The 17,117-nt window shown below is 37.4% G+C and overlaps 1 protein-coding gene across 1 annotated transcript in view; it reads right to left on the bottom strand.

Annotated features, from left to right (window-relative positions):
* Positions 1 to 17,117, bottom strand: part of Elp1 (elongator complex protein 1) — a 67,387-nt gene that overhangs the window by 10,211 nt on the left and 40,059 nt on the right. The window contains exons 20-23 of the mRNA XM_083140980.1: positions 16,919 to 17,112; positions 14,742 to 14,885; positions 10,343 to 10,442; positions 7,155 to 7,291 (exon numbers count right to left, since the gene is read on the bottom strand). Of these exons, the coding sequence (XP_082997106.1) occupies positions 7,155 to 7,291; positions 10,343 to 10,442; positions 14,742 to 14,885; positions 16,919 to 17,112 (575 nt within the window). The remainder of the gene's footprint in view (positions 1 to 7,154; positions 7,292 to 10,342; positions 10,443 to 14,741; positions 14,886 to 16,918; positions 17,113 to 17,117) is intronic.

The following is a 17,117-nucleotide window of genomic DNA, read 5'->3' as shown; positions in this document are numbered from 1 at the left end:
GGGGACTAACTCTCAGAATTCCAAAATTTCGGGAAAAAATGCCCCCCCCCTCTCCCCCAAGAAAAAAGTACATGACAGTGTCGAGATGCACATGGAAATGATCGCTGACATCTAAGAAACACAAAAATATTTGCATTATTATCATATGACCAATGTAACGTGAGTTGTACCCCAAAAGGAATGGTCACTGATTCAAGCTTCAAAATGCAGTGGTAACTTGAAATGACTTTAGCTCAGAGACTATTTGCACTGGAGATATGAACGATATACCATTGTACGCAGAATTAATCATAGATTCAGACGATATATAATGTATGCACATTCGGCGTACATATGGGGGGGAAAGGGGGGATATCCTGAAAAATACTTTTTTTTCTCCCCCCTGCCCCCCGAAAAAAAAAAAATATGAAAAGTTCAAAATGCACATAGAAATTATCGCTGGCATGTAAGAAACAGAAACATATTTTCATCATTGTCATATGACCAATGTAACGGGAGTTGTACCCCTGAAACGAAAGGCTTGTATGCCACTGTCTCAAGCTTCGGAATTGAGCGAAATGCAGAGTTACATTGAAATGACTATAGCTCAGAAACTAAATGCCCTAGAGATATGAAAGATATACTGTTGTACGCGGAATGAATCACAGATTCAGATGATATATAATTTATGCACATTCGGCTTACATATGGAGGGGGAAAGGGATGAAATGCCCTGAAAAATATTTTTTTTTTTAAGAAAAATGGATTTCATCAGAATGGAGATCACCGGGGGCAGCCATAGTCGACTATAAGCCTTTTGGGGACACAGCAGGCACAAACGACACTAGCACACTTTTCACACCACAAGAAAAACACGTAGATGACAAAAAAGTCTTTGGAAGTCCGTCACTTCACTCACAAAATATCCTCGCACTTGGGAACAAAACGACACACACCTACGCACAACTTTCATGGATGAAAAGCTAAAACGCAGTGAAAAATGAGCGCCGATTCTTGCAGCTGCTTGAAATTCTATTTTTAGACAATGCAGGGTAACCTGTGTTGCAGCTTGTGGAACACTTGTGCTCAAAAACAAAGGTTTCCTTCAGCGCACCTCGAAATTCCATTCTCACAACGCAGATTCAACAACCAGTCTTCCCCCTCCCCCCACCCCCTGCTTGCGCACGCACGGAAAACTTTCATTTTGACATCGGATACTGATAAACAAGCTTCCTTCGAATGCAGTTACCAGGCGGGAGTGAAAAGCATTGCTTTAGAACAACAAAGCCGGTCTTCCTTTGTTGGCAAAAATTTTCCCTTGAAAAGAGACGTCCCTTTTCCCGCATTTTCCCTCCATTTTCATGAAGAAAAAAAAAGTGCAAGAAACATTTCTGTTAAATACATGTGTTAGGAACAATATAAAAAAAATTTCGAAATTCTAGCCAAAAATAGAAAAGTTATAACGTCAAAACTACGACCTTGACACAGCGGCTCGATCGAGATGCTTGGGACCGCGAGGGTTACATTTGGGTATCTCGACCGAGACACTTCGGACCCAAAAGGTTAATGAAATTCTAGATAAGTTTACAGAATTTTCAAGTAACTCTCCCACTTTCCCCCGATGTGGTGTAGTTTGCTGGTGAAAGTGTGAACGACCCAAATGACGGACAAGTAAACAACATTGTCAACTTGACGAACCTCAATGTTCCACAATCCTTCAAAAATCTCCTAGTTTTCGGTGAAAAATTCAATGTACTAACAAGTGAACCCCCCAGCCTAGATATCATATGTGCAGCAGAAAAATCGGTGTGTTTTGCACCCAACACGCAGACAGCATACGGACAGCGGCAGCAGGCATTTTGTAGAAGGCAGCCCTACACAAGGCATCCAAATTCCACCCGACCCACCAAAAAATCAGGTCAGTGCTAACCGAATTCAAATCTTGGCTGGAAGCCAACAACTGTTTGTGCATGAAATCAGATAAAACAAACCAGTATGTGATCATATATAAAGGTGACTACTCCCATAAAATGCATGAAAAACTAAATAGTGATTCATACAAGACCATCGACAGGGACCCAACCGAAACGCATAATCAAGCGTGCAGTTGAAAGTTGTGTAATGCTGAACCAGGACGACTGCAAACTTCTCCTCAACACCCACTGATCTCCCCCGCCATAGCCAATGGCATTCCAAAAACGCACAAACAGGGGATTCCGATGCACCTCATCGTCGCAGGGTTCAACCAACCAACGGTCCACCTCACTAAGTGGGTGAAAAAGAAAATCTCTGAGCACAATCACAAACTGACCTACATTTTCTGAAACAGCACAGATGCCAAAGAACTAATAACATCAATAGTGCAAGCCAACCATGCCAAAATTGCTAGCATAGATATAGTTGACATGTATAACTCCATCTCAATCGACCTAGCCCTCACCTCAGTGGAAAGATGGCTTTCTGCCAATAAGGTCTCACCAGTGGAAGTGTCTGAGGTATCCAAGTTATTGGAAATCTGCCTCAGGCACAACTATTTAAAATTTCAAGACAAGTATTTCATACAAACAGAAGGATTGGCCATGGGCAACCCCCTGTCTGCTCCCATAGCAAACATTGTTATGCACCTAGCTGAAAAAGACATCCTTCACTCACCAGAACTCCGATACATACGATATGGCAGATATTCGGATGACACTTTGGTCATTTACAAAAGGAGGGACAACAAATTCACCACCACGGTCTATAGAAAACCAGGGGCAAGGAAACAGTATATCCACTCCCTTTCCAACCATCCACCCCAACATAAAGCCAATGTATGGTTTAACTTCTACAGAAGAGCTTTCTCGCACTGTTCAAGTGAAGAAGATTTGAAGGAATAAGTTACCATAGTGACGTACCCTAAATGGATAAACAGTACATCAACTCTCTACATGGTGCAGAAATGCAAGTACGACAACCTAACCTACTCCACACAGCCAGCAGCAATGAAGCTAAATGGATTGCCTTCCCTTACCACCAGACTACATCCAACCGCCTAGCCAAGACCTTGAAACAATATGACATAAAACTCGCACACAAACCAATGAACAAAATAGCCAGTGCCCTAAGCAAACACAAGAGATCATTCCTTTCCATACTAGACAACCCAGGTGTATATGACGCCCAGTGTGAGTGCAACTCACACTACATTGGCAGATCCATCAGATCTGTCAACGAGCGTATACAACAGCACTTAGCGGATGCAAAAAAAACAAAAACAACCAACAACCAGACTAGCAAGGCACCTCAAGTTCAATAAACACAGGATCCAAAAAGTTTCAGTTAGGCATACATCACACACCCTAATCGACACCAAAATCATAGAGATGCATGCAATTATGCACTTCCCGCACGAGCTGAATATCGACAGCGGTCAGGCTCATCATGTTTGCCTCCCGCTATTACAACAGCTCAAACCCATCGCGCGCAGCAGACGAAATGGCTACACAAGCACCCCTAGCGGTAGTCGAGGAAACAACAACAGGAACCGGAAGTCAACCTAACAGTAAAGCATCGAGTTCCCAAGTGGATGGTGGCAGAGGCCACCAAAATTAATAGAACATTTACAAGTAAGTTTCGCGGATATATCTTTAGTAACTTGCTTACATCTTATATCCAGTTTTAATTTTTAAAAAAAATAGAAAATCTATTACAATACAATAAAGGTATGATTTTTAAAGTAAGAATTACTAATGCCTCTTGCTTGCATCTGAAGAAAACTGGAAAATTACCCAATTCCATATATATTAGTAATTAATTACATAGGAAATTGGGATATTTTCATCCAACACAACATTTTCAAAATTATTGCCCTTTTTTTATTACATTTCCAATAAAACGTCTATTCACGTTTCGAGTATTGAACCTAAATATCGATATGGGTACTAATCAATAATCCTAATCTCTTCGAGTGCATTGTCTTCCCCCACCAGATGGTTCTGCTTGTACTGGGGTATAGTAGTCTCGCTGAAGTCAATGAAAAAATCCTCTTTGTGCAGAAGGTATTTTTCTACATTAACACATTTTTTAAAAAATATATTCAATAAATCCTGAATACAGTTTAAATCTATTTTGTACCAGGATATCAACATTGAAACATGCAAATGCATGGATACATAAATACATACCGTATTTACTCATGTATAATGCACACTTTTTTCCAAAATTTTTGTCACCAAAAATAATCACGGAATAATTCTGAGAGCCAACATAAAACTGTACAAGGTCATTCCATGATTTTGTGACATCTGCATTGATTTTTTGTGTTTACGGAACCCTATCATGTTATATATCGTTGTAAAGCTTGAATTCTGTAGTTTCTGAATATGGCAACAGTATTCCATTCAATATGGCGACACTAACGTGCAATGCGGTTGAAATGAAGGAACGTTCTGATTTTTATGGTACTTTGGATGAACAAAAAGATAAGGAAAAATAATAATTAAAATGTATTACTGGCCAAATAATATGACATGTTTGGAGTGTGTACTGCCTTAATGGAAGAAATCTTTTGCTGCTAACTGCTAATTTGAAGGTCCTGAATGTGCCTCCTACAACTAAGAAAGCCATTTTTTGCACCTGAATTATACTGCGCATTATATACGAGATATAATTGTTTGTCACTTTTCCCCTATCAAAAAACCAGGGTGCGCGTTATACACGCACGCGCATTATACATGCATAAATACGGTAAATCAGTTATTACGAGGCATATTTTTTAAGTAAGTACCGTTTTGATATGTACAAAAAACAAGTAAACTTTTTGTAACAATTTTATTGTTACATGAAAGACCACAGTTTTATCTACTTTTCCACATAATTGCCACCAATATTAAGGCACTTATCATATCGAACAACAAGCTTTTGTATTCCGTCGTCGTAGAAGTTTGCCGCCTGATTTGACAGCCACTGCAACACGGCCGTTTTGAGGCTATCATCGTCATCGTGGCGCTGACCTCCGAGATGCTTCTTTAGTAGCAGAAACACGTGTTTCAGGTGTAACGTAGGCCACCCATGTTTCATTGCCTGTGACAAATTGGCTTAAGTACGCGTCACCTTCAGCTTCATAACACACAAGAAAAGTCAAGGCGCTACCTAAACGTTTGCTTTTGTGCGCCTCAGTTAACATTTTTGGTAACCATCGTGAGCACAATTTTCGATAGTTTAAGCCAGGGCATGAAATTTCTAGTTTGAAATCAGTCGCCGGACTAAAAATCTTTGGTCGCCACTATTTTATATTGATAAATAATAAAAATATGAGCAATTATTAAAAAGTTAGGAATTAATGTTTGTGTAGCGCTGTCGTTCTGCACTGAAGTACCACTTATCAATTGCAATTCAGGGTCAAACTCTGACAGGGAAGGAAGGGGCGGGGGCCGTTTACGGAAACTCTGAGCAAATCATCCAGTGTCTCAATCTTCAGAGAGTTCCTGTAAGTAGTCTTGAGTCTGTTGTGACAGCTGAAACCTCTCTCACATGAAGCTGTGCTCACTGGTAGAACAGCACAAAATGTCAAAATCTGGAGCAAATTGGGGAATCTTGCCGAACACTCCACACTGTGGATCTTCTCCAGCATCTGATTCAAAGCTGGAGAAGAAAACAAAAGTTTGTATTCTGTCCACTCTGCTGACAGAACATCCATTTTCTCATTATAAAGGCTCCGGTTCAAGTATATGTAGAGCTTCTTTATTTCTTCTATCCCAAACTGAAGAATATTTTCTTTGGGAGGCCAACCCAAGGTGTCGAAAACATGCAGAGATGCAATCGCATATGTTGATATAGATTGCAATCTTTCTGTGATGTACACCTTCGCATTGTTAATTACGTTTCCTCTAACAGTCAAACTCTCGCTCTCCGTTTTGAATGTTTGTGAGCTGCACATCCCTGATCTTCCCTGAAATGGATTCATGGTCCAAGAAATCTTGTTCGCTTGGTCCAACATTAGATTCCAGGTCAGCCAAAACTGAAATACAGTGTTCAATTCTTATTTTCAGAGATGAAATCAAAAGATTCTTATATTGTAGTGCCAGGCTTAAAGGGTTCAATTTCCCATAGAAATCCAAAAGGAAGTACAGAAGCTTAACAAATTTAAATTGCTTCAAACTTTTCAGCAAATCCTTAGCTTTAGCGCCATCGTTGTATTTTCCATGGGCCATCTGTTCAAGATGGGTCACAACAGCTTTCCATGATTGCAAGTGAGCTCTTACTGCACATTCTTTGCTGGCTAACCACCTAATAGTGTGGATATCACTGAGTTTTAGAATTTCTTCTATAACTTCTGCCGTTTCTCTCAAGAGGTGAAGTCTTGAGGCGTTTTTGACACACATTTGAAACAACGAAATTTTAGTTGCCAACCCAAAACTTTTGGTCGCCAATGGCGACCGGAAATTTCGTGCCCTGGTTTAAGCGTTCCGTAACAATTTCGTAGATAACACTTCTTGAAACTTTAGGGAACTCCTCTGATAACGAAGAAATCGTGAAGCGCCTGTTCTCTTTCACTTTTTCGTCGACTTTCTGCACGAAATTGACAGTGATCACTGAGGGTCGCCCACTTCGTTCCTCGTCATGAACATGCATTTGCGTATCATTCCATCACTCATAATGTTTTGTCCGTACACTTCACAAATCTGACGGTGAATTTCAACTGCTTTCACGCCTTTAGCACTAAGAAAACGAATAACAGTGCGTATTTCACAGTCGGCGGGATTGTCAATCGGCGGAGGCATTTTAAATACGCAGGGATTCTCAATCGGCGGAGGCATTTTAAATACGCAAAAGCAAATGTATACACGATCGATTGTTGCTGCAATGGTATCTGTGGCTTGCCAACAGATGTAGGTACACAGTGCACATGCACGGGACACCGACTGCAGCGCTGCAATTTCAAAACGGTACTTGCTTTAAAAATACGCCTCGTATAATAATCAGAGTTGAGCTGATATTTCCAAAGCCAGTATAAAAATATTTGCAGAATCCAAACCAGAGTTCTGCTACAAAACACTGATTTTACCAGCAAAAGACAATTCCCTGTCTTTTCCAAAATTTCCAGACTTGGTAAACAGCTTGCCACATGTACAACATGTACATAGAATTTGTATAAATCCCTCCAATGCTTATTAATGCAAGGTTGCACTAACCTCTCAATTGATCAGTAGACATGATCAGTTCATGTAGAGCATTAATCAGAGCAATATCCTCATATGGATTTCCTTCCTTTAGACTTAGTTTCTTACGTTCCTGTTTCCTACGATTCTTACTGGAACGATAAGTACGTCTGAAACAAAACAAAACTATGAACAACATAATTCAGGTAACCAATTTTGTATTAAAATTATATTCTAACTACAGTAAGCATTCACTGGCTGTCCCACATTTTTACGGTATCCAGAGTGTCTGGATTTCCCCTCCCCCAACAAAAAGCATAGATATTAAGGAATGTTTTATTCAATTCAATACAACTAGTTGTAGCACTCCCCACCTGGCGGACACCACCTTTATGTAGGTATCTTCAGTACTGGGTGGGGGGATTGCATGCTTCATGGAAATCAGGGGCTATGCTGGCGGGAGTATAAACTCCTGACAGGATCACCCAAGCCAGAAGAAGATTGTCCTACATCAAAAGGGGTGGACCAGGCTCTATAGCTGTGGTGAAAGCAACTGGTCTAGGGAATGAAAACCCAAAAATCAAATGACCTGAACCCCCAGGTTGGTGGTTGAGCATAGGGCTAATCCCCCCCCCCCCTCCTACCCTGTAAAATATAAATTGTTGCGGAACCGAATGAAAATAGCCGAATGAATACACAACAATATACACCTAAGCAATGGAGAAAGGATAGAGAGTTAAGGATAGCAACATGAAATGTATGCAGAGGCAGGTCTAAGGCAGTTCGGAGTGAGGTGATGGAGACGGAAGGCTGCAAACAGAGAAGAATGGAAAACTAAATATGCTGACCAAGGCAGTAATTTATTTTATTAAAAACATAAACTAAACGTAACATTTCAACCTTCTAGCAAGGTCTTCTTCAGACTCTGTATCAAGTACAAATGTAACAAGATACAAAGACAGGGCATAATATATACACAAACATTACTCCCTCAAGACTATTAGAAAGTTGTTCTGGAACATTCTAGCAGGTGGCTTTCTCTTGTCAACTGTACTTTCACCTAAAAGGCTAAACATATTTTCTTCCATCTAGAATGTGGTTGGACTCTTTATCTCACGCTCTTTTTCCTTCATTTTTCTTCCTTCTTTCTCTCTTGTTCTTTCCACTCTTTCTAACACCTTCTTCCATTCTTTGTTTATATTCAGTTCCCCATTCCAGTTCCTTGTGTCTTCTTCACCTTTCTTCTCTATTTCCTTGGCCTCCTTCCATTTTCTCACTAGCATTCTCTTCTCCCTTCCTATCTGCTTAGCCTCATCCCACTCTATGTCATGTTTCTCTTGTGTGTTTAAATACGCGGACGATTCAAGCTTTCGTATGGAATTGGAGAGAAAGGACAGGTTTCTTGAGATGTATGCCAATTCGACTTTTAAGGAGGGCTCCATCAACAGTTCTTGCAGAATTCTTCTTTGTCGAGATCATTTACAACAGATACAATTTTTTCAAAGTTCTGGGCATAACATCTGCATCCAACCAAGTGCCCCATCGCGTAACATGTAACGTGCACCATTTTGGGGTAGCTAACAGCAAGGCCTACTGCATGTAAGCTGCAGCATCTGTCAAGAGAAGAACATTGTCAAATTTTATGCCTTCCGGCCACAATAGCTGCATTGCTTCATTAAAAAGCCTTGCTATCGTTACGTGTAGCCAGCCCCAGCTACTTACAGCTATTTTCTCCCAATAGGATCGTAGGCGAGGTGCCAGAAGTCTGCCAGCGAGGGTGCTTAAAGACAAAACAAACCTAACACTCTCGATATGAAAGAGGTGCGGAGAATAAACATTTTTCCTTCGAGGATTTCGAGGTAGATGAAGTCAATGAGCGATTTTATGCATTTAAAATGAAAATTCGCAAAATATGTATTTACATACGGAAAACTGGAAAATATGTGTTTTTATGTAAAATAAAATTTGCTGTGTTGACATATAAGGCTATGATCAGAATTTTGGCAAAAATGAGGGTCTCTATCTTATCGCAGAAAAAACATTTATTTACCTGAAGTTCCTTTCCCTAGTGATTAGGTGAAACGCACACCCATAAAGAAACATTTATGAACAGACCAGGACTTGAACTCTGAGCCTGTGGTGGCAACATTATGAGTCAACCACTCAGTGAAACTGGTCACCAAGGCATCTTGAATTTCAATATTCTGTGGAAATACAACCTTGTCAAAGTCTGAAAATAATTTCCTCGGCCGATATAGGCATATCAGTCTATTGGTAAAATTACCAATTATTTTACCGATTCAATATATCTATAAATATCTTATTATTTACTGCAAATTCTGCCATTTTGTTATAATTTTAATGGCTAATCTCTATGCCCAACTTTTTAAATAAGTAAATGTATAAACATGCAACTTCTTTTGTGTTGCAGTCACCTGGAAACAAACATATATTAAGCTTTATTTATTAAACAGCTTCTTCAAGGACAATTTGGAATTTTGTATCGGATAGTTACAATATCAGTTATCAGTAACGGTAAATTTTATATCGGTATTTTATCACTAATGTTAATATTACGTATACGCTGCCTAACCTTTCTCTTTATTGCATTCTCGAGTATTTTCTAAGTCTTAGCTCTTGAATAAACGTCTTTCATGTGATGATGTGAACATTGCAGAGATTCCGAACATAACATTTATGTTTTGGGGAATGAAAGACCATTAGATAGATCTGTGAATGGATACAACTACACTTCAAGGAAAAGAAAGGTAAATAAATAAATTAAAAAAAAAAGACAACAACCGGACTGACCAAGCACCTCAGTTCAAACGTCACAAAATCAAAAAAGTTTCAGCCAGGCATATACACCACACTCTAATTCACACCAAGATCAAAAAGACGCATGCAATTATGCACTTTATGCAAGAGTTAATATCGACAGCCAAAATGCATATCACATTTGGCTTCCAGTATTGCAATGACTGGAACCCAATATTAGCGGCAAACACAGCAGATGAACAGACTACAGCAGTCATGCAGGGAAGCAAAGCTGACTTTGAAACCAGCCTAGCAATAAAACAACATGCTCCCTTTTGGCTGGTGGCAGAGCCAACATAAATTAACAGAACCTTTAGAAGTAAGTTGCATGGAAAAGTTAGTAATTCGCTTCTGTGTATTTATTTCAATTTACAAACACAAAAAATGTTCTAGTGACTACTCACCCTGACACCTGGGTACTGACTTTCGTACTACATTGAGAACTGGTGATGCTGCTTGTTTCGGAAAACAAATCACTCTCAGGATTATCGGCATCATCTCTTCCTGGAAAACAATATGAACATTTGTTGTTGCATGGTTTTCTTGTTCATACTATGGAAATAAGAGACACGGTACTCATGTTTTCCGTGAAGCTGTTCAAAACATGTATGAAACAGTTTAAAACAGCTTCACGGAAAACATGAGTACCTGTATCATGGTTTTCTTGGTTGAAAAACATAAGTGTCAAAACATTCAGGTTACTACCATATGAGTTAAGGTAAAATGTAAAGTTGCCCCATGCTCAATGCACCATGCCATGAAAACACATAGGGGGATGAGAAGGTAGAGTCCTATACATTCACAATATTAGCAATTTTGGAGGTGATGTGTAAGGCCTGTTTTTTAAGTAGGCAAAACATATGAAATATGTACATAAATATGTAGAAAAAATTGCTTAAATATGTAATAATATGTATAAATATCATTTCTGTGATGATTTTTAGGTTTGTGGCAGTAATAATGTAATTATACCAAAAAAAATATCTTGAACAATGAAATTGTAATGTGCTAAATTACATTGGAAAAATTTTATAAAATGATAATATGGCAACAGTTTTGAGTACAGTGTGGATATTTTCATCGCAAGAGATGCATTGAAATTTGTACTATGTAGAATACTCTCATTGAATGAACATAATGGTTTGTCAGGCAAATAATAAAATGTACTTCAGTTTCAGTATATACCATGTCAACATAATGCACAGTGAATTACTAAATAAAAATTGAGCGATTTTTTATTTTTGGAGAAATCAAACTTTGAATGTTTGTCCCACAATGTCCTTACTCAATGAAAATCAGAAAGATGGTCCAAATATCACATTTTATGTAAAAATATGTAAGGTAAATGGGAAATATGCAATAAAACTCAAAATATGTAACATGAAATTCATATATATACTGTTCCTAACATCGCAATTCACCGATATTTGTAATTTTTGCTTGGCTACATGCAAAGAAAAAATATGTAATTACATAAAATTTCAGGCTTTAGTGATGTGATCAGTATCACACTGGCCACTTTTACAACCACCAGTGGAACCTTGATATCACATTCCTGGAATTTTCATTTTTCCACAGAATGCATTTAATTTAATTTTCATTTTTTTTTTTTGTTGCAGGTCAATTAAGAATGTATAATTAAAGTTCCATTGAATGACAGTATTGTTAAATTGTCTGTAATTAATTTGGCTATTATCAACAAAAAATAACAAGCATAAATTAATTCCTTAAGTAATACAATTTTCTAAAATGATATTTTATACAAATGGTCATGAAATTAAGCAGTTGGTTCCCACACACAATGTAGCAAGAGTGGAAATTCTGCCAGTTGCCTGATTTTATAGTTTCGAGTAGGAATGGCCAAATTCGGATAAAATATTATCTGGATATCGGATAATTTTCTAAATGTATTTCAAATATCTGGATATTGGATATTCTGATATCTGGACACATGGATTATCAAGATATCCAAATTATCTGGTTATCCAGATTATCTGAAATGTCTGGATATGTGCATTATCCAAACAGTTTTATCATTTATCGATTTTATGGGTTTTCCGCATAACCCTTTATTTGTCATGTTCATTCTTCACAGTATGGATTTTGACAAAACATTAATCAAATCTGTACTACCCATACTATCGAGATATTTAGATTATCTGGATATCCAAATTATACAGATATTCCGTTGCATCCAAATGGATATCAGATAAAATTTAAAATCTGGATATCCGTTATTTGGATTTTGCGGTGAGTGTAGTTTTGAGTGTAGACCTGTCAATTCCCATCAAGAAACATTTCAAAAAGTTTTCCAATAGGGGATACTTAACCTTTTGATGCCCAAGCCCTTTTTCAATAGTAAGCCTCGGTTGCCCAAGCCGATTTTGAGCAAAATGCAGAGTTTCAATTAAATGAGTGTAGTTCGGAAGCTAATTGCCCTAGAGAGATGATTGATATACCGTTGTACGCGGAATGAACCAGAGATTCAGACTATATGAAATTTTGCAAATTCGGCGTATATGTGGCAGGGGGGAGGGGGCTAACTCTCAAAACGACCTTGACACAGCGTCTCAATCAAGACGCTTGGGCAATTGAGGGTTACTTTTGGGTATCTCGATCGAGACGCTTGGGCACCTAAAGGTTAAATTTCTTGATTATGGTTGCGATGTGTCAACGCTGTTTTGTCAACTGTCAGCAAATGTAGCGATGGATAGAAAGACAGTGAAACAATGTGTGCATAATAGTTTTTCTTGTATGTACGCATTGCTTGCATGATAGAATTATTTTCCTGTAGTTTACGGTTATTACAAGCATAAGAAAACAGTTTTTTCTTTGTGACGTTTCAGGAGAACACACGCTCCTTTCATCAGACATTTATTTTCATTTTGACTAAAGATACAGTTATAACAATGGTTAGTAATTTTTAAACAAAAAGAATCTGTTATATAATGGATGTTGTCAATGTTACATTGTTGTAATATAGCAACTTAACTGTGAAAAAAGCATTCTATTTTTTTTAATTTTTTTTATTTTTTTATTTTTTTAAATTATGAATCCCAAATATCATCAGGTAATTCAAATTCATCATTGTTTTCACAAAGTCTCTTGATGTTTTCTGTTACATTAAATTTTAAAGATGGTGGCTTACTCCATTTGTGAAAAAGAAAACTCCACACTGGATCTATGTTACCATTTTCATTATTTAATTTATTCCAGTGTTCTTCTGCAATGAACGAGGCTTCCCAGACATTCAACTCTGTGTTTCCCGTTAATCTTTTTAAAACCCTTCTCTTTTTAATCAAATGCTTCTCTTCGATGATATGAGTTGACAAACCTGTTCTTGGGTTTAGATTTATAATGTCCAAATCATGTTCGTGCCATCTTATTGCCATTTTCCTTGCTGTTTGTCCCACATAGTCTCCACAAATGGAGTAAGCCACCATCTTTAAAATTTAATGTAACAGAAAACATCAAGAGACTTTGTGAAAACAATGATGAATTTGAATTACCTGATGATATTTGGGATTCATAATAAAAATAAAAATAAAAAAAATAAAAAACAAAAAAAAAATAAAAAATAAAAAAAATAAAAAAAATAGACTGCTTTTTTCACAGTTAAGTTGCTATATTACAACAATGTAACATTGACAACATCCATTATATAACAGATTCTTTTTGTTTAAAAATTACTAACCATTGTTATAACTGTATCTTTAGTCAAAATGAAAATAAATGTCTGATGAAAGAAGCGTGTGTTCTCCTGAAACGTCACAAAGAAAAAACTGTTTTCTTATGCTTGTAATAACCGTAAACTACAGGAAAATAATGTGTGCATATCTTGAAAGACTTATTTTATGGTTATTCGCGCTCAATAAGAAACGTTTTGCTGAATACATGGAATGAATAAGCACCGAACAGAGGAAACGAAAGATCATGCAATTTTACATTATTTTTTTCTTTAGGCTAGAGGAAAGGTAAGCAAGCTGTACACCAACAATCTGACAACCACCAATGAGATCAAAGAAGAAATTTGATACATCAATGGTAAATTGAGAATTATATAAAAATGTCACCAGATATCTGGACATCATGCAAAAGGAGCCGTGATGGCTGTGTGTCTGGCACTGACTGCATATCTAATTCATAAGGCGCATAAAAGATCCAAGATTTCAGTAGAGAAAATTATCACATTTCAGAATCACAGACGGTATACATACAAAATAACATTTCAGCATTAAAATGGTGAATATAACCCTAAATTTGAATTTAAAACTAGAGTTATTACACAAAAAAAGAAACAATTCCCTTCTAACAGCACAGTTGCGTAGTTTTTAGAGTATGTATTAACTTTATTCATGTGTAAAGGAGTCCACATTTGCTTCTCAAATACCAATATTTACAGCAGAATGAATCATATTTTTCTGTTATTTGCATAACTCACAGGATAATTCAGACTTCAGAAAGTGTTGTGTCTGTAAAATAAACTCTAAATTTCATGCTTAAAAGTTTATTTTGCATTTTGCAGTTCATTTAGTATCGTTTCATGACAAAACATGGTAGGAAAATGTACCTCGCAGCTTTCAAGAACATGAAAAATGAACATTACAGGATGCTATTTCACATTTCGTGTTTCTGTCAAAAACAAAATATGCATGCTTGATTGATTGATCATGCTGTATATTACAATAAAGACATTCACAGTTTTCTCATTGTAAGTGCAATTTTACCCCTCAAAAGATCCTCTAACTCTTATTGGTAAACCTTATATCTGCCAGATACTTCCTGTAGCTTATATCTACTCACCATCTATATCCAGCAACTTCCTTTGCTTTTCCTCGCGAACTATAGCCAGTCTTGCTTTGTGCCTCAGGAATGTTCCTCTGGTAGATGCCAGATGGTTAACAATGTACTCATGATGATCTGCAACTCCTGGTTTTACATGAGATTCTGCGAGGCAAAACCAAAATCCAATAACCAACAGGAAACAGTTTCGTGAACAATACAGTTTTGTGAACAATCATTTACAAATAAATAATTTTTCTCCTGTGGCGCAACTGTTTTGACATTTTGATGCAGAAAACATAACTTTTTTAAAGAGTACAATATGTAAGAGTTGCACAACAGAAGGTACACTTTTCGAAATGAACATGGACAATTGTGAAGAATTTCAAGAGAAAATGGAAAAGCAATGAATGGTATAACATGCATATTTCATCATAGTCATTTGTGACCTATTTACTGGCTCATTTATACACAGGTACAACAAACAGATCGAATGTGTGTTTCTAAAAAATCTTCTGAAATCCTCCACAATAATGCAACATTATACACAAACAAGGCAAGTTCATCAAATTTGGTAACACAAAGTGAAATTAAGTGCACCAACTATAGTCTAAATTTGCATACTTGAGTACATAAGACTGTTGACAGATTATAAACAACAGGCTACCCCGAAACAAGCAGCTCTATGTGAATTGTGACAGTGTGTGACTGAAATTGATAGATGATTTTTAAAAAAGCATATATTTTACAAGTAAATGTAATTATCGTTTGTCTGAAGTGAATTTGAAAAAGGTTTTTGCTATGTATAAAAATACACAGTTTCACTTGATCAGTTCAGAGCTTGACTGGCAGATGACAGCAGTTTCCAGGGTCAGTTCCATGTGAATTCAGGAAAATACACACTCAAAATGACTACATACTACAATGGCGAGTGGATGGATACAAGTAGAGATTTGATCAGTTATTTGGTTTCTGTGGTGCAAAAGGAACATCTCCAATTCAAATTCATCGTGAACTTCAAGCTGTTTATGAATGACATGTTATGACTGCAGCATGTGCAAAAATGGAGATTTAGTGGCAGTCGCATGAGTTTGACTAGGGTTTTCAGATCACTATAAGGGAAATGTAGGGCATGTTGTCCCAAAATGTAGCAGTTTTAATCAAAGTGTAGGACACAAACCATTTGCAGTAAATAATACACATTGCTAGAACATGTTTGAAAACAATATAAAATTGACACATTTTGAGTTTTTTTTAAACAAAATTTCCAAATTAATAATCAATATTAAATAATACTCTTCCTACTACATGTGTTTTCACTCGTATTTCTCAGAAGAGCCAATTTTTCTCAAAATAGTCAAAATATACTCATAAAACTACAAACAGTCATCAAACTCTGAAGTTATACCAGTACCAAACCTTTTCCAGACTGCATGAAAAATTTATTTCTCTCAACCATCCATTGTGCTGATATTAATGAAAATACTCCCTCAAAATTTACATTACAACTCGGAATGGCAAACATATATTCAGCAACGAATCTCTCGCCAAATCAGTGATTCCAATGTCAGAAGTTCTTGTCCCTGCAACTCTCCAGGTAATCGCCAAGAACAGTATAATCTTTCCATTGGCGCAACATGGGATATTGTTCAGGCACCTTTAGGGTACAGAAAAGTGACAACTTGCTTGCTTACAGAAACCAAATTACTGATGGAACCTTGATCGTCGGAGGAATTTTTTCCACAAATTCCACCTCTTCAAGCGGCTCTGCCACCCACCTAGCATCGTATAAAATTGGTTCCTGGAGGAAACTCTGGGCGGTAAAGGCAGCCAGGGGCATGGTGCTTCTTCAGATCACCCCATCTTCGGCCGTCATGAAGGAAGTGTGGGGCCCTAACTTCAAAACCCCTATACGCCTTGATGGCATGGTGCAAAGCACAGGGGAGCACTTTACTTTACATTAACCTCTACTTGTGCCACCCAGTGTAATAGTCACTCTACATGTGTATTTTTTTCAGGATTTGCAGAGGTGACTGGAAACTACTGCCACCTATCAGTCAAAGTTTGAACTACATTTCAGCCAAGCAGTACTCAATAAGTGGAACAGAACATTAGGTATTAACTAAGGAACGTTACTTTCTGACATCCCTAGACTTTTATTTCTGAAAAGTGCAGTTCTTGATAACCAAAATTCATACCAATGATATCCATCCGATTGCTCCGGTGAGCAGTAAGCAATGCTTCCTCCCACAAACGACCCATTACCAAAAGGGCTATGCTTTCTTCCTTGTTTCCCAAATACTGGTCCAAAATAACAGATGCATCCTGAAACTGTTTTGCATTTTTGAGTGTTGTCACTAGGTTATTGCACAGCTCTTCCATTTGATTCTGACTGCA

This window comes from Lepisma saccharinum, chromosome 19 (genome assembly GCF_977018435.1).
Source record: "Lepisma saccharinum chromosome 19, izLepSacc3.1, whole genome shotgun sequence".
In the NCBI taxonomy this organism is placed as follows: domain Eukaryota; kingdom Metazoa; phylum Arthropoda; class Insecta; order Zygentoma; family Lepismatidae; genus Lepisma; species Lepisma saccharinum.
The sequence above is the reverse complement of the archived record's forward strand: the minus strand, read 5'-3'. Positions and strand labels throughout refer to the sequence as shown.